This window comes from Podarcis cretensis (genome assembly GCF_951804945.1).
Source record: "Podarcis cretensis genome assembly, chromosome: 11".
Lineage (NCBI taxonomy): Eukaryota > Metazoa > Chordata > Lepidosauria > Squamata > Lacertidae > Podarcis > Podarcis cretensis.
The window spans coordinates 29,079,638-29,103,310 of record NC_137180.1 but is presented as its reverse complement, the minus strand read 5'-3'; the positions used below and the strand labels follow the sequence as shown (position 1 = coordinate 29,103,310).

Genomic DNA, 23,673 nt, shown 5'->3' with positions numbered 1-23,673 from the left:
ACGTTGAAATACCATGCTAATTCACATTAAGGCAGCTTTTGCACATTACAATAAAGCTTATCAGAGAAGCCACTGTCTGAAAGAGACTATGGCTTACCATAAAATAGCAGCATGCTAGTGCATACTGCTCAAACTGCAGCTAACCTGCTCTTCCCTTTGCCAAGCAAGAAGAAACAAATCCTAGCACTGACTTGGTACTGGGTTTCCAAACCATAGGTATAGAGTGGCAATGTATGAAAAGCGATTTTGATTCGATGTGTGTTTTAAGAAAATGTTAAGCCTTTTTACCAATTTTACCGATACTCAAATTCTAGCTCCTGACTATACTTATGCCCTAAGTCCAGGAATATTCTGGCATAATAACATCACTGACTCCAAATAAATGCCTGTTTCAGCAGCTAAGCTCTACACAGAACAAATCAGCTGACTAGTTTTCATAACTGTGTAAGATTTTACTATAATAGGACTGAAATGTTGCAGTTTGAACACCACAGCACTAGATCCAAAATTCTTTATCTTTAATAAATTCTGAGTGAATCCACTGTACCAATATCATTATACGGAGGGGCTGACCCAGAGCAAGGCATCAGTAGTCAACTGCATCCAAAAACTGATCAGTACCTTTCAATATTTATTGGGGAATAATATATAAAAACCCACAAGAAAATGGCTTCATTTAATAATGCTCACTGATGGAAACATTGCAAAAGTGATACACTTCCCATTAGGAAAGGGGGGAAGCTACATAATTTGTTTCAATCCACACTTACCCCTTCCCGTTGCTGTTCTTTTGGTGTCAGCAAAACAGACAATAATATAGTTCCAAGATCTTGGTCAGCATAATGTGGATCCTTGAGACTCAACGTAACTTCAGTTGACCTAGGAAACCAAGTTTAGAAACAAAAATAAATAAATAAAAGTTTCATCATATTACCTCCATTAGGTAATACAGTTTAAAAAGGGACAAGAATGGTGTGCCTGTTGCTACCTTCTGCCTGTAAACTATTAGCTACTAAGGGAGGAGAGCAGAAGTTCCATGCAATACACAGCACTTGATCTCCATCCTGTCTGGATTCAAAAGGAGAGGGGGGATTCACTGCATCTCAACTATGTTTGGTGGAGACAGCAAGAAGACCATTACACAAGTGAAGCTGCAACTCTACCTCCCTTGTTTTTAGACAGCTGCCTCTTCTTCCAGGAGCACTGACACATCCCTGGCCAGAGACCTTCTAGGGAAAGGGAGCAAGAACAAGGCTTTTTGTGAATTTGGACAGACCTTGAGCTAAACTGGGCAGCCTACAGAGCACCTTGGTCTAAAACAAGCTGTTTCTGAAAACTGAACTTGCAGTCCAAACCTAATCTTGTAACCAGTTCACACCCCTAATATATACACACATAGGTATAGAGAAAAATGGTGCAAGATGGCAATGAAACGATGGGTCTATGACATTTCATTAAAAAATATAATAGGTATGGGGGGTCTATTCACAACAGCAGTAACTGGTGATAACACCGTCAGTGTAGCATTGCTTAGATCTTTGTCTCCAATCTTGCCCAAAACGTCATTATCTACTTCAATAGCTTTACAACACGGTACCTATTTTGCTCTAGTGAGCCGAGATCCAAAAACGCTGATCCCATGAAGTCATCTTGAAGCCCAAAATCATAATCAAAGACCTAAGGTGAACAAAAGAAATAGCATTTCTTAATGTTGGGGATTCAATTAACAATTACTTGAGAATATTAGCGAAAGCAAACATTATATAACATAACGCATCAATCCTGCCTATACATATCAATGACTTTTAACCATGAAGGCTATGTTCTACCTCTACTATCAGAAGCATTTTCTAGGACTCACAGGTGGGAAGAGTGCTGTTGCATTCAGGTCCTGCTTGGGGGTTCCATAGGCATTGGTTCAGCCACTGTGAGAACAGGATACTGGACTTGATGGGCCATTGGCCTGATCCTGCAGGCTTTTCTTATATACTTATACAAGGAGATCCTCTGGTGGAATATCCCAACTACAAAATCAGTGATGTCTCAAACTGTTTTGGATGTTAGGTCTATTTGTATACTGTCCTCATTGGGGTTTACATTTCTATTTTGCCATTCCCTTTTATGTCTGGGTAGCACAACACTTGGTGCTGGAGGAGACTCTTGAGAGTCCCAGAAACTGCAAGAAGATCAAACGTATCCATTCTTAAGGAAATCAGCCCTGGGTGCTCACTGGAAGGACAGATCTTGAAGCTGAGACTCCAATACTTTGGCCACCTCATGAGAAGAGAAGACTCCCTGGACAAGACCCTGATGTTGGGAAAGATGGAGGGCACAAGGAGAAGGGGACGACAGAGGACAAGATGGTTGGATAGTGTTCTCGAAGCTACCAGCATGAGTTTGACCAAACTGTGGGAGGCAGTGGAGGACAGGAGTGCCTGGCATGCTCTGGTCCATGGGGTCACAAAGAGTCGGACATGACTAAACGACTAAACAACAACAACAAAGCACAACACTGGCCTATGTTTCAAAGAATGTACCAGATATTTGAGTTCTGAACAGTTATGAAAATTGGCAGGGCACAACATTATAAATTTCACATAAGCATTTTTATGATATATTTTCATAACTTGAATTTCTATTATGGCAATATCAAGCTGTATAACATTCCATTGAAAAACTACAGCACTGTGTGGAGCGATACAACAACATTGCACTTACCTGTTTTTAAGGAGAATCACATGTAGCTCACCTTTATGTACAGTTGTTCCCTTAAATGTTCAATCATGATTGAAGTTTTTTCTTCCCATACAGGGTTAAGATTCTTATGGATAGTTTTGCTTCTAAACACTTCTTTTCCACCAATTTTAAACTTGACATATGGATCACTTGTCCCTGAAACAAAAATCAAGATTATGTACAACTACATGATTTCTGAAAGTTATAAGAAAAACCTTAAAACAAGATGGCAGTTCTTATCTTTTTTAGAAAACTAGCAAGTGCAGCAGCAGCAGATGGTGATGATGATTATAACTACTACAACAACAATTTATATGCCACCTATCTGACTAGGTTGCCACAGCCAGTCTGAGCAGCTTCCAACTATTTAAAACCACAGTAAAGCATCAATCATTAAAAACTTCCCTAAAGAGGGTTGCCTTTAGATGTCTCTTAAAAGTCAGATAGTTGTTTATTCCCTTGACATCTGACAGGAGGGCGTTTTACAGGGCAGGCCCTCTGCCTGGCTTCCAGGAACCTCACTTCTCACAATGAGAGAGCTGCCAGAATCTAGACCCAAGTAAAACTACATATTAAGTGTATGGCTTTCGCTGTATGACTTTGTCCATAAAATGCTAAATTCTAGATTAAAGGACTTGCACCTAAGAGACATTTAACAAGTATACCCTATGAATTAAACTACCTGAAACACATTTCCATGCTAATTCAGAGTGCACATAAGCAGAATCAGTGAACTAAGTATACTAACTTGAATGCACACAGAAAAGGTCTAGCTTTCTAACACACCGCTATTTTTAAATAGTGCAAGTCTTTTTCAGCTTGCTACAATAGTTACAGCAGCAACAACAGGTCTGGGCACATGGTGGCAGTATTTTCCCGTTATAACAGAAACCTCAGTTACAGACTACAATCTTGTACAAAGGAGATGGGGGTTTCTTAATACAACATTGCATTAAAATAAAGACAAATCTATAGTCAACATTAGACCCGCTGCTTTGCATGAAAATTACCATGCCTGCCACAACCTGTTATTCCATTTGTACTAGCATCAAAAAACTGGGGTGGGTCACGTATGCTAATTTAATATCAATTGCCACTCTTCTATCCTTCTGCCTGCATGCTTTAGTTGAGATTCCTGCACTGCAGGGGGTTGGACTAGATGATCCTTGGGACCCCTCCTAACTCTACGATTCTATAAAAAAAGTAAAGGTAAAGGACCCCTGATAGTTAAGTCCAGTCACGAACGACTCTGGGGTTTGAGCGCTCATCTCACTTTAGTGGTCAAGGAAGCAGATGTTTGTCTGCAGACAGTTTTTCCGGGTCATGTGGCCAGCATGACTCAGCCGCTTCTGGTAAAACCAGAGCAGCGCATGGAAACGCTGTTTACCTTCCTGCCGGAGCTGTACCTATTTATCTACTTACACTTTGACATGATTTCGGACTGCTAGATTGGCAGGAGCAGGGATCGAGCAACGGAAGGAAGCTCACTCCGTCGCGGGGATTCGAACAGCAGACCTTCTGAGTGGCAAGCCCTAGGCTCAGTGGTTTAGACCACAGCGCCACCCGCATCCCTATACTCTATAATGCCTACCAAATTATGATCTGCAAGTTCCACTGAACATATCTGCTTAAAAAAATCATACAGAAGAGAAACTGAAATATCTTGCAGTATGGATTTTTTCATGCAAATAATCTCTTAACCTGTAATAAGAATAACGCATTTGCTACCTGACATTATGCATCCCTTTGTTATTCAACTCAGTTTTCAAATAACAAAATTATTCTACCTTACTCTATCAACTTCTACAAGACCTTCTCATCGAAGGTTTGTTAAGTGCCACCATCCTTTTTATGACTGGTACAATTCCTTTAACATACACCTGAGCTCTCAGATTTCATGCCAATTTTTATACTTCAAATATGCAGTGGTTTATTACTCTCAGAGCAATCGTTTCAAGTTGTCAAATAGAAACCATTGAATAAAATCCAGTTCTCGTCTCAATTATATGGGCCGACTTCCAGTGGCAATTGGTTCAGAAGAATAGGAAGGGAACCTGCAGGTTCCAATTGACAGAAATTGATGGGTCCCCAGACACTTGTTCATATTTTAATCCTAACTTATCACAGAGCAAACTACTACTTGCAGGATGGTAATTTAGCTGGAATGACATCACCTAGGATAAGCATGAAGACACTTCAAAGGCACACCGTAATAAAACGTGACACAACCGCAGAAGCACGAACCTCTGTAATGGCACAAAACACACTAGAGACTCCAGAGGGGTAAGAAGAAATCAAAACCAACAAGTGTAGAAATCATTTATCATACGAAATCACTGTTTGCAAATCAGTTCATCCCTATCATCAATTATTTACACGTGTACCTTGCTCTCCCAATACGGTATTTGTCTCTCCCACCCACCTCTCTAGCACATTAAGTATCAGTACTGAATGCCTCCATTCAGTATCTTTTTTCATCCTATTATATAGGCAAATGATTCAGGAGAACAGGAGAGTTCGCTGACTTTGCCCATTATGCATCCATGTTTTCTTCCTTCTTGTCTTCTAACCACCTAGCCAAGCCTTACTACTGCATCTCTCATCTCACACCAATGCTAGGTCTCTCCAGTGCCTCTTAAGTACTTCTGATGTCCCCTACTCTGTCATTTTAAGGATATCCGGCTTCCATTATAGGTAAGCAAAGTCACACCCACAGGTTATTGATTAAGTCTGTTTAGCAGGTAGATGGGGAAAACTGGTGGTAATTTCCATGCACAATAACCATCTTCCTTATCTTCCTCTGCTCTCAGGGGAGGGTCTACCAATTCCCACTCCTCAAATGGTGTCAGTTCACTTCTACCTGACTTGGCATCTGGCAGGAATCAACCAGCTGCCTTTCCAAACCAATATGGGTAATAAATCCTTTAAAATGGTGGCCATATTACTTTGTTCCTCTCAAACTCCCAACCTGCAACTGATGTTTGAAGCTGCCTGCGCCAGAGACAACCACAGTGTGTAAATTCTTGCAATGTTAGTTTGGCTTAAGTGTAGGATTAGTTAGACCAATATTGTGGTGTAGTGTTTTATTTCAATGCTGAACTGCCTACCTGCCATTCCCTGCCCCACATCCCTTTTCCATATGCTCCTTTTAAATAAAATGCTTAATTGGGCTAAAGCAGTTTCTGAATACGCTCAAAGGCTTGTTAACTCTCCACATGGCTTAGGCTGCTGGTACCATGTTAGGGATTGTTAAAGGGCTTGGGAAAGCAGAAAGGAGGCAGTGGGAGTTGCCATGCCAGATACCTGGAAATTCAGCTGGCTGTTCCTGCATTATTGAGGAGACACTCGGAGTCCCACACCCCTGTCCCTAGGTGACCCATACGCTGGTGGTGGCAGCAAAGAGAAAGGATGGCATTGGGTTCCCTAGGGCTATGAAACTACCCTACAGAGTTGGTGCTGGAGTGGGGAACCACTCTACAATTAACACTCAGTCCCACAGCTCAGATCTAAACACTGCTAATACACACACACACACACACACACACACATATACACTGCATAGTATAAAAGTGCTTTCATTTACTAGGCAGTCTGGCAGGCCCTGTTCTGTGGTTCTGCATTAAAAAGAGCAAAGCACTGCTTTTTCAGCATTCACAAAATAATGCTTTCAGTGCCACTCAACGAGGGTCAGCAATAAATCTATTTGAGGTAATTTACTATTTGCTGCAATACAGATAAAAAGTGATTCAGAATGTGTTAAGCTTATTACGATGACTGGACTATCACATTGAATTATTCCTCATTATATGCCCAAAGCATTATCTCTGAAGCAAATGAAACCTAGAGCACCAGGATTATCTAACTACCACTCAAAGGAGATTTACTGTTTTTGTTCAAGGAGTTCTTTACATAAGATTTTACATATTCACAAGTAATGTTTTGCATGCCTGTGACATTCGGAAAATCCAAGGCTACAGAGACAAACATTAATAGCTTTTCCATTTTAGTAGCAATTCAGAGGGCTACTGTGGTTTCCAGACAGATGTTATTAACAAAAAAATCCAGAAGACTCAAAGCAGCAATTTCTTCCTGACTTCACAGTGGTACTCAATGCTAAGTAGGAGAGTCAAGCAAATACCATTTGAAGCTTTCAGTCTTGGCACACCACCTCACTCCATCACTTTCCAGTTACATTTCAGGCACCCAGGTGAGGAGCACTTTTAACTTACTCCAGGTGGTGATGGTGGCAGAATAGCTAGCAAGCAAGCGTCAGAGCATCAGGGTCTGGCTAGACACTGAGGATCCTGGATGCTGATGACTGGGCACCAGGACAGGTAGAGTTGGAGTCTGACTTGGAAGAAGGGATCAGTGATCTGGGGGAGCCTTTAACAGCCAGGAGATGAAAGTCAGAGGCAGGAGAAGCTGCAGGATTTGAGAATGAAGAAAAGGTGCAGGAGGAGGGCAAGATAGCACAGGCTGGTGTAGAGTCAAGACAGAAGGGGGATATTATTTCAAAGAAATATGATTTCAAAGTAAGAGTCATATTACTATATATAATCAAATGCAAACAAGACCGTAAAAAAATCCTGAAGCGGTAAATGCAGGGATGCCTAACCTTATTGGCCTAAATTCAAGTAATAAATTGATGCAGCAAAATAAATACTACTCAGGACCATCTAAAAGGGGCTAATATTTTCTGTGGTGAGCTAACTTCTTCCCAGCGCCTATTCAGCCTATATCTGAAAGTACAGTATCAAATCTTCCTATGAATTCCAGAATTTAAATTTAGTTCATATTTAAATTTCAACAGGGAGCCATCTTGATGATTAACTTTTATATTTCCTTTCGTTGTTTCATATAACCAAAGGTTTCCATCATCACAGAGCCTTCAACATACAAGGTTGGATTCAAAAATGCCCTCCATTTGTCAGAAAATGAGGCGCTTTTGATTCAACCGAATTAGTTTGAATGCAAGTAGAAGCCTTTACATAATTATGGGGAACTGTTACACATGCCAAATAATACCTGTTCTGCATTTGCAAGAACTCAATCTTTCCATGTGTCAGCACCTATAGTTTGGAATTCCCTGCCTATCAATATTAGGCCTTCTTAGTACCTGCTAAAAATGTTTTAGTTGACAAGCCTACCCAGATATTTAGACAGTTGCTGCAAGTTTTAATCTGTTTGTAGTCTATTGTTATTTTAACTTTTTGAAAGTTGTAAACTGTTGTTGCAAATTCTTCCTATTGATAGTTTTATTGTTTTATCTTTTTTTGTAAACTGCTTCCAGGGAATTTTTTTACACTCAAATGGAAATTGTATGAAATAAATAAATAAGCAGCTGCTTCATCATAGGCTAAGGTGCACTTTAAGAAATTACAAGGCTTTTTGTTGGTTTTGGTGCAACAGACCAAGAAAGCTTCTCCGCTGGAGATTGTTACAAGCGTAGCATGTTCAGTGCACAAATATGAAAATAAAAATGTATAAAATTTAACCAAGGTAGGTTAACCTTTCCAGCCCCTGCAGAGTGTTTTATGTAAAAACAGTGTTTGATCAACATATTCTTACCTCTTCGATCACGAGCTGCTAGATTATGACCTCTTTTTAATGTAATGTCCAACTGGTACATTCCGGGTTCAGCCAGAGACAATTCTGCATTACTAGTTCCAGTAGGATTGGCTCTCTAAAGAACAAAGAAAATACATACATGATGCCCAACATTATTAATCTGATTTGCCATTTTGCAAAGTTATGTATTCATGTAACTATTTATTATTCCTCTTAATAAGTTATGTACCAATACTGCAGTTTCTAAGCAGTGTACAAAAGGAATTTCTTATACACCATAAAGTCAGTTAAAATGAAACATAAGATCAGGGAGGGGGAACCCTCATAAAATGCCTGCTGAACTAAAAAAAGATCTTCACCAAGCACCGGAAGGTCAACAGGAAGAGGGCCTGGCTGAGCCCAATCAAGAGGCAATTTCACAGAATTAGGTCTACAATACTGAACACACACATCCTGGTAAATATGAGCCATGTGTCTGAGCCATGGGGGACCACTAAAAATGACTAGGAAGTGATATAAAGCATTGAGTGGTCCTTAGGGTATCATGGACCCTTGTAAACGAATACGAGAACCTTTAACTTAGCCCTATAGTGTATGGCTGCCAGTGCAAACTTTTAAGCACTGGCACTATGTGCTGATGATAGCCTGCTCCCACCAGTGCTCTAGTTTCAGCATTTTGTACCAGCTGTAGCTTTCAAACAAGGCCCAGGGGCTGCTTCACTTACACATGCACTGCAATAATCTAGATTACTAATGCATGAATTACCATGGAAAGGCTTATCCCTGTCCTGAATGCCTGTAGATGGCATACCAAACATAGGTGGCAAAAGGTACTCCTAGCCACTGAAGCAACCTGAACCTATAGAGATAAAAATGGGCCCAGAAGCACCCCCAAACTACTAACTGGCTTTTTCAGAGGGAGTCCAGAACTGGCAACTAACTGACCAAACTTCCAGACACAGAACCCACCCACCTGAAGTGCTTTCCTCTTCCCAAGGTTCAAACTCAAAGACGGAGGCAGCCAATATGGCTTCCTCCAGATGCTGCTGGACTACAACTTCCATCATCCCTGACCATCGCTTGATAAGAGTGCAACCTTGTCTTGGGAGCACCATTTTAGTTACTCCTGCTCTTAATATGTCATGGATGTTTCATATTCATAAATATTTCTGCTTAAAGTTAGCAATACACCTAAGGAGCCAAATCATTAATTTAAGACCTGAAGAATTTTTTGTGATGTAGATTTAAGTAATTATGTTTATCCCTTTTTGCAACACCTTTATTTTCAAAGCAAAGAATGAAAGAGTTACAGGAGTCCCCCAACCAGCTATTTCCTATATTTATTTTATTCTGTTGTTCATATCTGAGTAGTTTAACAACACTGTTGCTCACACTAATCTTTAATATTGGAACAGAACCTACTAGTGATTGCTGCCTGATCCAAGGTAGGTTGCAACAGGAACACTACCACCATGCAAGTATATGTTAAAATATTAAGAAATGGTTCCCCAAATGCATGTTTGGGTTAAAAATAGGTCATGAATCTGAAATCTGAATCTGAAAAGGTTGACGATACCTGATCTAGTGGAATCTCCACTGTTACGGAAATTACGGGGGGGGGGGGGGGCGGGGGCAGACATCTTTAAAGTTGTTAAATGTTACAAATATTAGGCATAAATGTATCCTTTCGACTTAACAGCTTAGGGAAGTTACCGAGCTTTAAAAATCATATAAAATCAGCTCCTTTGCTAGTTTCCTTCATTCCACCGCCAATTTGCTTCATTGGCCAAGGGCTTGGGAACCACTTGGTCCCCGCCATAATCCCTCAAACAGGAGGTCACATACTCACAGAAAGGTACTCATAGGTGTCAATCGCTGGGCAAAGGCACTCCTCCGGACTTGCCCAGGTGGCAGACTATGCAAACTAAAGTTCTATTGTCCCTTTGTAGTAGGTGCTTAGAATGTACTTCCCAATACATATCCTGTATCCGCCTGTTGCCCCAACATATTCCTCCTATGTTAATCATGTATAACGCTCCACTTTTCTGATGTAGCAATGATATAGCAATGATGCTTAACAAACTGTATGCTGGGATAAGATAGGAACTTTTAAAAGTCCTTGTCACCCCATCCTCAGCGTTCAAAATTCCTCTTTGAACCTGTTGAGCAATAAACTTTGATCTACAGCTATTTGCTGTATTGTTGGTGGCTGAACTCCTTCCTTTATTACGCAGGGACCTGCGGGCTCTGCCCAACGAGCTGGGTGACTGAGCAGACTCGCATCTAGATTTTTCCATAACACCACTAAGCCTGTAGTCTGCTGGAGCGCTTGGAAAAACAGCAGTAAAAAAAAAATCTAGGTTGTGGAACATAGTAGAAGTAGAACATAGTAGAACATAGTAGCAACATAATTTTTTGCACGCATTAAGACACCCTGAAAAAATATAGAACTCTAAGCCTCTGACCTTAAGTTTGCTGCTTCAGTAAAATGTGGGCTGATTTGGTTGTTATACCAAACCACTGATTAGACATTACATGAAGAAGCCACAGAGAGTGTCTTGAGCTTAGGCTTTTGCTCCTCCGCCCTTCTTCTCCAGTGCAGAATCATTCACTTCCGTCTTAAAATAACTAAAGTTTACTTTGTCACGCAACCTCTGAAAAGCTGTGGTTAGCTATGTTTAATGGAAGCCAACCAACTTCAGAACATAATCTGTGAGGCTGGTTTGTTTCCACGACAGTAGTTATCTGAACCACATATTAGGGTTCAGGCAACAGCAATTAATCTAAAACTGAAGCAGAAATTTCCATGGCTGCACCAGAGGAGAGGTGGATTGCAGTGTGTGAGTTAGACCTCTAAGTTTTTTCTCATAACAACAATGTATGGTTTACATCTGAATGCAGTCACAGTTTTCGTATGGAGACAACAAAGCATGGTCAGATATACTACCACTTGGCACAGCAAGTTAATTCATCTGCTAACTTTGCAAAGGGGAAAGAACCCAGGTTAAAATTACCTTGGCTTGCTCACCAGTCATAGGCTAAACCAATTAGAGTTCCTTTGGATTGGACATGAAAAAACTCAATTTAATTTTAAAACAAGCGTTCCCAGTTCCTTCTTGCAGCTATGCCAGAGAGGAGGGGAGCTTGCAAACCCAAGGCCAATACCAGAAACACTAAACCAAAGTTTAACATTAGGTCTCGACCAGGTTATTCAGTTGGTCAGTACTCATTAGATGAAAATGGCATTTAAAATTAAAACACTACTTCATTGAACTTCTACATGTATATATTTATAAAAATCTGGTTAGACAAGATAAAAGCAGAATTTTTTTAAATACTGTATGTACTAAAACTCTGATTTCTGTTCACCATCCAGCTTTCAAATGATGTGCCGAGTTTATATATAAGTATGACTGCCTTGGTGACAACAGCAATCAACTTGCTAGCCAGGAAATGTATGTCTGATCCACTGCCTGCTAGCTATGTAAAAGGTAAAGGTAAAGGTACCCCTGCCCGTACGGGCCAGTCTTGACAGACTCTGGGGTTGTGCGCCCATCTCACTTAAGAGGCCAGGGGCCAGCGTTGTCCGGAGACACTTCCGGGTCACGTGGCCAGCGTGACATCGCTATGTACCTTGCAGTAATAAATGCTGTTGTTTACAAGTTGTTATCATTACAGGAGGGAATTAGAAGCAACATTGTAATATAAAATGACATAAGGTAGTTTGACTTGTTTGTTTCATAGCATTGTGAGAACTGCATATATAAATTGCATATCAAAAGTAGTAACGGTACACAGCCAACATATCATTAGACATATTCAACATTGTATTGCAGTTTTGCAGCAGATCAACAATAAAAAGAATCCACTGAAACATCTGCTGAAGTTTATAAACCATTTCAGCAAGTACTCTGAACACTCCAAAATTCTATATAAATATTAATTGTACCACTTAAGGTCTCTTATGGACGGTACATGGACTTTAGCTGACTTTAGCAGCCAACCAAAATGTGTGATTACCAGGACAATGTCCTTCTTCCAAAGGGTAAAGCCCTGATTTTGATCTCACACTGAACTTCCTAAAACTAGAGCAAGGTGAGGACAAAACCCTTGGCTTCCCTCTCCAGCTCCAGGCCTAAGGCTGGGATGGAAAGTGAGGAGTAGCACAAAATATCCAAGAAGAAGAATTAACTTCCAGTCAAGCAAATTTGGTGTAATGTGCAAATTACTCAAGTCACACCTAGCAGGGTCTTCAGATCCAGGAAGCTACAAATGTATTTTGCATGGATCTTTTAAAAATTCACAGTACCAGAGTTTATAAGACTACTTTGATTACTTGAATATAATTTCTGGATTCACATTCAGAAGCAACTTTATTTTGTTATAGTCTTACTATAAATTATATATATTTTTATAAAATGAATTTTAAGGATTATTAAGCAATTCTACACTTGATTGATAACCAAGGTTTATGTCACATTTTCTACTGGTTTAAACGTTGAATTCCTGTATTTTGTTCAGGCTGTCCATTAATAGTTCAACAAGGTATCATGTATACTTACAGCACAGACTGGCTAGGTCCAGTTTTCAATATCATTTTCCAAACATGGTGATGCTATTCCTCCCACTCATTTCAATAATATAAAAATACTTCTTGAAATTCTAAATTCTTATTAAAAATTTCAAAAATGCGTTCAAATTAAAACTTATTCCAGAGGTATGAGGTTTGAACTATACACACCACAGTACCAAACTAAAATGATGAACACAGGACTTATTCAAGGCAGTGGATTATTATCTCACACAAGGATGCATTAACCATATCTTGGTTATCCACATGGTCAGCATCCCTCACAATATGCATGAACAAGTCAGCAGGGCTCTTTTTTTTAAAGGGGGGGGGGAGAGCAGTCAAAAATAACATTTGGCCAGTTCAAAAATTATATAATGTCATGGAATGTGGAAGGCAACTTAAGTAGTTCAGGTCCTGCAGATGTTGCTGGACTATAATTCCCATCATCCCTGATAACAGGCCATGCTAGCTGGGCTCGTGGTAGTTGAGAGAGCCACAGACTAGTCATCCCTGATCTAAAGGGCTTGATCATAGAAAATAAACAGTGTCTATTACAATTAAGGACACATTCAAGTTCAACATTAATTAGGCGAGGAATTGTGAAAGGACAGAGCAACTATTAAGTAGGGTTGGGAAAGAAGAAAGTGGTTGATTCAACACAACACTCCAAGTCCTTCCAGCTCATGCTAGAAGGAAGCGGTGGGCCTTTTTCTCTTACTTTTCCGCTGTACCTGCTGCATGCTGGTATAGCTTGGGCCAGTGATAGTCTTCTAGACACCTGGGTGGAGCTCGGTATTCACTTGTAGTGGCCAGCAGAGGAGCACCAACATGTTATCTCAACCTCCTCCAGTCATCAACATCAAGGGGATTAAGATTGTAGTTGGACAGCTGTTTGTCCCTCATTCACAAAATTTGTGCATTTGAAAACAGGCTTGCAGCAAATGGCTGTGCTATTCCAGCAGCTATTACAATCTTCCAATATCAGTTTAATTATTTTTTCTTTACCAGTGCAGGAATATTTTTTTAAAAAAATTTTAAATGAGCTCAACCATTTAGCAAACCATAGCACATTGCAGAGCCAGTCAAGACCAACACATGTTACATAGGGCTCTGAAACCATATTTTATTTTTCCTCCTAGTTTGACTGGAAGTGGAGTTAAATTCGAGCTCACCGGAGGCACAGTTCTGCTGGGTCAACTGATCAGAAACAGATGCGTAACCAAAGACTTATCAGCTACAGCACAAATGTGAGCATTCAATCTGATAATATTGTCATGCTGGCCTGGACATCTGTTGCAGACTGCTGCTTGACAAACATGCAGTGGTATGGCACTTCCTGGTATCCTTTGCTGGGGCCTCGTAGCAGCAACATAAAGTGATCTCTTACCATACTTGACTCATAGATGCATAAACAGTTCAGCAACATTTTCACTTCAGTTACACAGTCACAGTTCTGGACAGAAGTTTGAAAAATTGGTGAGAGGGCGATGCCAGTAATTTGTGGCTCTCAGATGTTACTGGACTCCAACTGTGAGTGTTCGTCTACACTTCTGCTTGTCCCGACACTTTCATCTAGGGAAAATCTGCTGTTTACTGCTGAATCAGAACAAACGTCGATTGGCATTTGTTTCGATTTGGTAGTAAACAGTAGGTTTTCCTGGGGACAAACAAAATACCACTTGGATCTGTGCCTATAAAGCACATGGCAAGTGGGAAACCTCTTGGACCTATACTTTCTAGGCAAGCGGAAGTGTGGCCGAACCCTGAATAATCAGGGAGGGTGGAAGTTGTGGTACAAAAACATCTAGAGGACCAAGTATCCCCCACCCATGGTATATTCTATTCCAGGGGCTCAGAATGGGTTACAGAAGGATTTAGTGATTAAGCCCCTTTTCATCAGGTTTTAATAACTTCTGTTCCCCATTTGCCCCTTCTGTGAAGCAGACAAACAAGGCGGCTAATATAAAATTAGAAGCCAGGCCCCCAGATTGCAGGTACCTGTCCTTCTACGCCATCATATCCTCATCTATGTTGTGTGTTCCCAGTACTGAGAAATTTCAGAGGCATCACTTTATCAAATATTTGTAATACTTGTTTTAATTAGAAGTATAAAAGCAGAGTATTAAGTAGAGATGTAGAAGTACCTGCTGATTGTCCAAGGTGGGTAATGCAGTGAGCATACATAGGCAAATGATGCAAAAAAGAGACATTAGTTCAATATTGATAAGCAGAAACTAACAATAGTAACATACATTCCACCACCTCAAGTTCACCTAGATAGACTGGCGAGCAGGGAGGATCATCACCATTCAAATAGGAAGACTTCAGAATTAAAACAACACTTAATCAGCATCTCTTTCAGTTTCCACTTACTGGAAAATATTAGTCACAATCCCAAAGTTTAAGAAATGCAGCTGACATGGATGTTGAAGCATGATTATCCTGAAACATACATTACAAACATGTTCCAAACAGTATGATAGTCTGTTGCCTTTGCTGTACCCTTCACTAAGTTTATTTTAAAAGTCTTTTTTTCCCCTGCCATGGTAAAGTGTCATAGCTGTGAAAACCAAGATTCATAAGTTAAAGTCTTTGCTGTCCTCCACTTCCTAGCGACTTCCCTTCTAGCAGAAACTAACATGAAGGAGATCAAAGGTCTATAAAGCACAGTCAGTACCCATTGTATAAAGTTTCATTAATTATTTCCTAAATCCATTATTATTAGAAACTAATATGTGGGACGCAGGTGGCGCTGTGGGTTAAAGCCTCAGCGCCTAGGACTTGCCGATTGAAAGGTCGGCGGTTCGAATCCCTGCGGCGGGGTGCGCTCCCGCTGCTCGGTCCCAGCGCCTGCCAACCTAGCAGTTCGAAAGCACCTCCGGGTGCAAGTAGATAAATAGGGACCGCTTACCAGCGGGAAGGTAAACGGCGTTTCCGTGTGCGGCTCTGGCTCGCCAGAGCAGCGATGTCACGCTGGCCACGTGACCCGGACGTGTCTCCGGACAGCGCTGGCCCCTGGCCTCTTAAGTGAGATGGGCGCACAACCCCAGAGTCTGTCAAGACTGGCCCGTACGGGCAGGGGTACCTTTACCTTTAATATGTGGGAAGACATTACTTCTCCCTTTGCTGTTGCTCATTTTTTTGTTTCCTGATAGTCTGCTCTTCCTTAAGTTGTATTGTTTGATAGTTCATTTAATAATCTTACAATGATGGTGACTTGGGTCAAAAAACAATATACAACAAGAAGTTCCCATGACAGTAGGATGTACAAAATGTAGCAACTGAGGCTGTTATCATAGCAATCCTCTTACTACCGTACAGATTATATTATCACATTATCAGTTCAATGGCACCCAAGCCCCAAACCAATGATGCATGATCCACGTGAACAGCTGAGCTCTTGATGAGCTTTGTCAAAGCAATGAGCTGTTTAATTCACACCCACCCCATACTTTAATCACACTTCAGCAGGAGAAAACAGAATTTGGCCATATACACAATCCTTTACATGTGTTTAACTGCATCAGAGCCATAAAGGAATCCTGAATGCCCAAACAAAGCTGAGTTTAGAACAGTCTCAGAATTATTACCCCAATCTGACAGCTACTTCTAGTTTCTAGGTTACTGATCAAGTCAAGATAAATTCAGAACCATTATTTTTTAATTGGCAAGGATTTTTTTAAAGGCAAGCAGTCAGAGCTGTAAATTCACTTTATCTGATTCATCTAGAAAATTAGTATGATTATTCTGTCATTGTTAGATTTCGGAATAAAGCTTCATTAAAGGTGTGCATCCTTCTCTTCCTCAAACCTACTTATATGCGCTAGTGCTTTTTGCAGGCATGCTTAGCTGAATTCTACTAATATCTTCCAAAACCTAAAATCTTAGTAGTCTTAGGTCTACGGTATTAGAAAATCAAACCAGAAAAAATATTTTAAAAACATCCAGCAGCTAAGTTTGTATACACCTCAAAAAAACTCAAATTCTCCTATTGCCTATTCAGTAGTCAGTAGCATATGTTTAGATTTTGCAAGTAAACTATAAACACCTGAGAAGCTTGTTTTGTTTCAGCACTGCTAGTAATCCGCTCAATAAAAGGCTTAGTATCTTAAATGCATACTAACGATACCTGCTAGCAACTTCATATATCCTGCACATGTCTATTCAGAAGAAAGCCACACCAGTAGGGCTTATTTCCAGGCTAAGTGTGATATAGGACTGCAGTCTTAGATGCATTTAAATAATAATCATCCTAGTGATTTCAACTCTCAGCAAATACAGATGAGATATGATTTGAAGTATCACTATTTTATAGAAGCAAGAACTCCTGCATCTCTGTGCAAATAATCTAAACTGACAATCTTTTAAATCAATACATTTGAAGTACTGAAAAGCTCTAAAAAACATATATAGTTGAAAATAGGTTTCACATGGTTTTCTTAAGAGGCTTAATAACTATGAAAACATTTACATTGCTATATTTTTTCCACAGACGTAGCACCTTTAAGTCTTTTGTTCTTATAATTACTTTTTTTAAAAACCAAGAACACATAAAATGTACCCATTTAATCCCTAAATATAGCCTTGTTAGAATCACTAGCAACAGATTAAAATAGGAGGGAGGGAAAGAAAAAATTACCTTATTGTTCTCAAATGGCAACATGTTCCCTGTTTTCAGTTTGGAAAATCAAAAAATGTTGTTGGGGCTTCAACATCCATCCATCAACACTTAAAATTACTCCTATAAATGGGTTCTCCCCCAACGATACTGTTTGCCTCCATCTAGCAGCAGTGACTTCTTAGCACACAGCTTGCTGCTCTGAACTGCAGTCACTGGGAGGGACTGTAAAAGGAAACCATAGAGTGTGAATACAGTTGCTTCACAGCTTTAAAAGGATATGACTCACGAATCTAATCTCCCATCTCACTGTACTACATCTTTTAGCATCTCCAAACACTGAACATGAGATGCTGACCAGTTTTGTTGGATGTTTTCAACAAGTGGGCAAGAACACAATATTACTTTTCAAAATGCTTAATATTCATATAAATATTCAACAGGCAGAAGTCACAAGACACAGCATATCCTACCATGAACACATATAGCCTATTACCTTACTTATGTTATTACATCTCAAAAATAATGGTTTAAGCCAGTGCTTTTTTCTGGGGACAATCCAGTCAAAGGTGACTATGGGGTGCGGCACTCGTCTTGCTTTTCAGGTGTTTGTCCACAGTCAGCTTTCCGGGTCATGTGGCCAGCATGACTAAACCACTTTTGGCACAACGGAACACCGTGATGGAAGCCAGAGCGCATGGAAATGCTGTTTACCTTCCCGCCGCAGTGGTACCTATTTATCTACTTGCACTAGTGTGCTTTCGAACTGCTAGGTTGGCAGAAGCTAGGACAGAGCAATGGGAGCTTGCCACCGACAAGTGGATTTGAACCGCTGACCTTCCGATCAGCAAGCCCAAGAGGCTCCCCCCCCCAGTTGTCAAAAGTATGGAACTTACTATAACAACTTCATGGTGAATAACAGAACACTGGTTTAATCCTAACATGCACTAAAATTATATGGCTAAAACACAGAGGATCTGATTCAAAAGATGTCACTTCACTTCCATGCTTACTATGGCAAGCTAATTACTACTGCAGACTAATTACCCAGGAATCCCTGTGTTCTAATTTACAGAGGACTGCCCCCTATTTGAAGTGTCATCCAATTCAAATCTGGTTTAAAGATGAAGACCCAAAAAGAAGGGAAAGCAAGTGTCTTGAAGTTAGTAAAGGTAAAGGGACCCCTGACCATTAGGTCCAGTCGTGGCCGACTCTGGGGTTGCGGCGCTCATCTCGCTTTATTGGCCGAGGGAGCCAATAAAAAAATCCACTGACCAACACCTACCATTTGTGGCACCCAGTCCACAGACTGATCACTCATTACAGGCAATGCTAGTTCTCGATTTCAGTCTTCTAAAACAGCAACAGCAGAACTGTTGATTGACGACGTGATAAAAGTGCACCAGGCTGCTCTCGGTACAAATAAGAATATGAATGCTTAAGATTCATAAAGCAACTTGTTAGGTTGACTACCTTCCCAATAGATATTTAGAACACAAAAAATAAACTGCACACAGGATACAATACAAAAACACAAGAGTCATAAACCCAACTATCTTGAAAAATAACTACACCAGCATTTGTTGTTGTTGTTTAGTCATTTAGTTGTGTCCGACTCTTCATGACCCTATGGACCAGAGCACACCAGGCATTCCTGTCTTCCACTGCCTCCCGCAGTTTGGTCAAACTCATGCTGGTAGCTTCGAGAACACTATCCAACCATCTCATCCTCTGTCATCACCTTCTCCTTGTGCCCTCCATCTTTCCCAACATCAGGGTCTTTTCCAGGGAGTCTTCTCTTCTCATGAGGTGGCCAAAGTATTGGAGCCTCAGATTCAGGATCTGTCCTTCCAGTGAGCACTCAGGGCTGATTTCCTTCAGAATGGATAGGTTTGATCTTCTTGCAGTCCATGGGACTCTCAAGAGTCTCCTCCAGCACCATAATTCAAAAGCATCAATTCTTCGGCAATCAGCCTTCTTTATGGTCCAGCTCTCACTTCCATACATCACTACTGGGAAAACTATAGCTTTAACTATACATCAAATCAACAATGCCTTAAGAAGCCAGTTATGTGAGGTGCCATGATGAAAACAACTACTAGGAGGGTTTTCAGTTCTACAGTGGTACCTTGGTTTACAACCATAATCCATTCAAGAGGTCCAAAACCAAAACAGGTTGTAACCCAAAGCACGCTTTCGCAATGGGGCCTCCAAAAAAAATTTGTTTGTAATCCAAAAAAATTGGGTTGCTATCCAAAAAATGGTTGCAAACTGGAACACGCACTTCCGAGTTTGACGTGTTTGTAATCCAAAACGTATGCAAACCAAGACGTATGCAAACCAAGGTACCACTGTACCTTGTCCCTCTTGAGCTTCTGTAGAGGCTTGCTTAGTGAACCAGCAAAAGTTACACATACGCTATTTTTTCTAGATAAAGAGGTGCCAAAACTCACCATGAATGCCTCCTTTGTTCTTTTATAATGGCAATGAGAATTCTCATAAGTTCTGACTGAAAAAAACCCTGGTTACACACACAAAATTCTGTAATGAGATAATAAAGACTGTTCCTGTTACCAGTTGCCTGACATTATGTTTCAACTACACTACAAAAAAATCTTTGGGGGCAAAATAATATTTTAAACCCCACCCAAAAGGCACCTGAAATAAATAAGCCTCTGCTGTTCACTTAAAGGCCTGCAAAGAAGGCGTCTTGCTGGGAAAGACTTCCATAGTTGAGAAGACCCTGTCTTGTGCATGCAAGTCTAGACAACAACATGCAAAGAGACAGCAATCTTGGGGGGGGGAGAGGGAGGGAGAGGGAGAGGGAGAGGGAGAGGGAGAGGGAGAGAGAGAGAGAGAGAGAGAGAGAGAGAGAAATGCACCAATCTGAAAAAGCCTAACTTTAATCCAACTCTGGTGTTGAAATACTCACCCAAACAAAAACTCTGTGGTTTATATTCATAGTGCTGAGAACATTGTTCTATCAGTGCAAACTTTTCTGCTTGCCCGATGGAACAATTTCTCCTTTCCTTCCCCTGAACAAGGTTCTAGGGTTTCTCCCAACCCAAATCCCTTCCAGAGGGATTTGGGGAGGGCACTGTAGTCCCACTGCACTACTGGGAATAAGCTGCACTAACTTCTGCTAGCTCAATGATTTAGCTGAACATAGCGCAATATGATTTTTCCTATAGTGGTTCTTCCATCCTGAAAAAGCTAAATTATTTGCAAAACTGAATTATTAATTAGAATTCTACTCCTCACTCAGAACTTGTCACCTGAACAATTGCTGAAATATACTTTCTCCATCCACCCTGCCCGACTGCAGTACTCCAAATTTATGGGACGGAAATGGTGGCTTGATGATGGCTCACTGTTTTGACATGCGTGTCTATGTCATTGCATCAGAAAGAAGATAAAGGATGGACTATCAAGTCAAGTATGACCCAAATGCTAGGCTTCACAGCCATGAAAAAGAGCAATGTAAATCATATAAATCAGCTTCAGTGCTTAATCTTCTCTCAAAAGACTGTTTATCATTTTAAAATGAAACAATGACATTCCGTCTATTATTAAGGCAACGGCTTCAGCCAAGAACGAGTTGCGCCATTAGGCGGTTGAGTCTAGTATGAAGAGAAAGGGGTGGGGACAGGAAGAGAACAGAGAATCAGAAAGACTGTGGCAACATGGCAACATGCCCAATATGCCACTTATGTGAATGCTTCAAACCAGAACAGTCACTTCTCTGTTTTGTGTGCCAAGGATTGAATACAGCAGAAGTGGACCCAAGTAAGAAATACACGCCTGCAGACTGTTTAAAAGAAGAGGAGGAGATTACGTTTGCCAACTGAGGATTATATCCAACTAAATTCTACTCAGAATAGATACACTGAAGTTAATGAACCGAAGTTGAACATACTATTTAATTTAAATTGGTGTACAATGAGTATGACTAGCACTGAATACTTTTGAACTTTTCTGAAGAATTTACACACAATTTTAATATTTCTGTGGCACTGAGATTCCTGCAAAATATTGAATATTTTTAAATAAATTGGAGAATAGAAATATTTGACTCATACATTTGCAATAACCTGGACTTCCAAAATAAGGGCAAACCTTGCATTATAATCTATTATTCAGTTTATTCTTTCCTCCTTTCTGATAAAATGCTGTATTTTAATGAACCTCTGCTCAAATAGGAAAAAGAAAATTGTGTTCTATAATTTCTCCACTTGCAGACATTTTTCATTCTGCCAGTAGTATAATTACTCCCAAGACTTCTGAACTAAATTATAGTCATAATTGTGCCTCAGCTTTAAAGTTTTGGCTGAATAAAGCATTTTCAAACTTTTTTCAGGTAAACTTGTATCAGGCAAACAGACTTCATATAAGGCAATTACTAATTTCAATGGGAATTACTCATGAGTCAGACTTTTGAGGTGAGTCTGTCATATGCCGCAGCTGTCCATATTTCCTAGTACCTGTTCCTACATATCACTGTCCCCTGTTGGGTTTACATTTTCATATGTTGTCAATGGTGAGGCTCATTCTAAACTCTTAAGTAGAATAACATTATGGGACAATTATATTTTTCCATCATACTCAAAGAAGTCAACATACACCCTCTTTGCTTTTCTATTATGTGACGAGGTCTAGGATGTGGCTATGTTGATTAGTTCTTGGCTGTCTAAAAACCAAATGCTAATGTATCACTTCTCCTCCAATAACCACCTATGAAGCTATTCTCTGTTACTGGTTTAAAATACTATTTCACGTGTACAAGAAACCACTGGTCTGAGCTTGTCCAAAGTATTGGAGTTCTGTACTACTAATATGCACATGACACCAAACTATAACTCTCCTTTCCATCTTAATCCAAATTTGCTACGGATGTCCTGAATCCATTCCTTGTGTCAGTACTGGACTGGAATGAGAACAATTAAACTGAAGCCGAATCCAAACAATATAGACATGTTTCTGGTTGGTAGAAGGCACTTCAGGAAACAGAGGCACAACCCATTTTAGATGGATTTGCACTCAGGAACATCTCTGCATAGCTGAGGCTGATGTGCCAAATATGCTTGTTACTGGAGGTGTCAGATCTGCCCATCCTAACATGTGCCTTAGTTCCTTCAGGGTCAGATTAGTGCAACATGTTCATGTTCAACAGGCTGCCTTTGAATAGTGTTCAGAAATGTCAGCTGCTTCAGAACACTGCAAACTAGCTGCTGAATGTGGCTGGTGACAGGGAGTGCACACCTCCAAGGTTACAGCAGTTATACTGGTGGCCAATACATCCCCAGGTGCTATTCACAGTGCTGGTTATAGTTTGTAAAATGCCATTAACAGTTCGCTTAATTGGCCCATGTTTTGAGATCTTCTGTTCCGTCAACATCTAATATGCATTTGGTAAGAAGTTCAGAAAGATCCTCAACGGAAAAAGAAACCTTCCACCAGTTTCTTTTTTCATGACCTATGCATTTTACTGTCGCCTGCCTTGAGTGCTCCACATAGTTACACTAATTTCTTTTCTAAGCAAGTGTTACTATACTATAGCTGTAATGCAACCTGGAGCCACTGTAACATCACACATTGTGTTGAACAGTCCTAATTGGGGCAAACTGAAAGCTAGCCACTCATGACCCAAATATACATAATTGAGTGAGGGCCAGGGAGAGGTAAGAAGAGAGACAATGTGATCATGAAACAAGATGGCCCCTTGTTAGGAAGAGATCCAAAGTGTTCCTGAGATATGAAGTGCTCTGGTTCTGAACTCTCCTTGATCTATTACAGGATTGGTGAGGAACCTGCTGACATCCAGATGTTCCTCAACTACAACTCTGCCTACTGACCATGCTGGTTAGGAATGATGGGAAGTGAGATGCGAGTACATGGAGGAGAACCACAGCTTCCTTACACCTGTACTTCAAGGGTGTGCATCTGCCCCAAGATCCAACTTGTTTGGATAGATCAGGGTTTCCCAAAGTTGGGTCTCCAGCTGTTTTGGGACTATAGGTTCCATCATCCAACACCTGCTAGCTAGGGATGATGGGAGTTGTAGTCCAAGAACAGCTGGAGACCCAAGTTTGGGAAACACTGGGTTAGATCTTTATGCTGAGTAAAAGTGCCTTAGAAGAACTGCCTTCTATAGGAAGTCTCAATCTTAGTTTTGTTTTTT

The 23,673-nt window shown here is 40.4% G+C and overlaps 1 protein-coding gene across 13 annotated transcripts in view; it reads right to left on the bottom strand.

Moving 5' to 3' along the window:
* MCTP1 (multiple C2 and transmembrane domain containing 1) overlaps nucleotides 1–23,673 on the bottom strand; it is a 187,388-nt gene that overhangs the window by 118,870 nt on the left and 44,845 nt on the right. For 6 of the 13 annotated variants that reach the window (XM_079995387.1, XM_079995384.1, XM_079995386.1 and 3 more), the window contains 4 exons: nucleotides 8,305–8,419; nucleotides 2,750–2,892; nucleotides 1,598–1,677; nucleotides 771–879 (listed from right to left, as the gene is read on the bottom strand). In XM_079995387.1, coding sequence (XP_079851513.1) covers nucleotides 771–879; nucleotides 1,598–1,677; nucleotides 2,750–2,892; nucleotides 8,305–8,365 — 393 coding nt within the window. In that variant the 5' untranslated portion in view covers nucleotides 8,366–8,419. Of the gene's footprint in view, nucleotides 1–770; nucleotides 880–1,597; nucleotides 1,678–2,749; nucleotides 2,893–8,304; nucleotides 8,420–17,516; nucleotides 17,678–23,673 lie in introns of those variants that run through there. The other 7 variants (XM_079995381.1, XM_079995383.1, XM_079995376.1 and 4 more) reach the window with 4 other exon arrangements.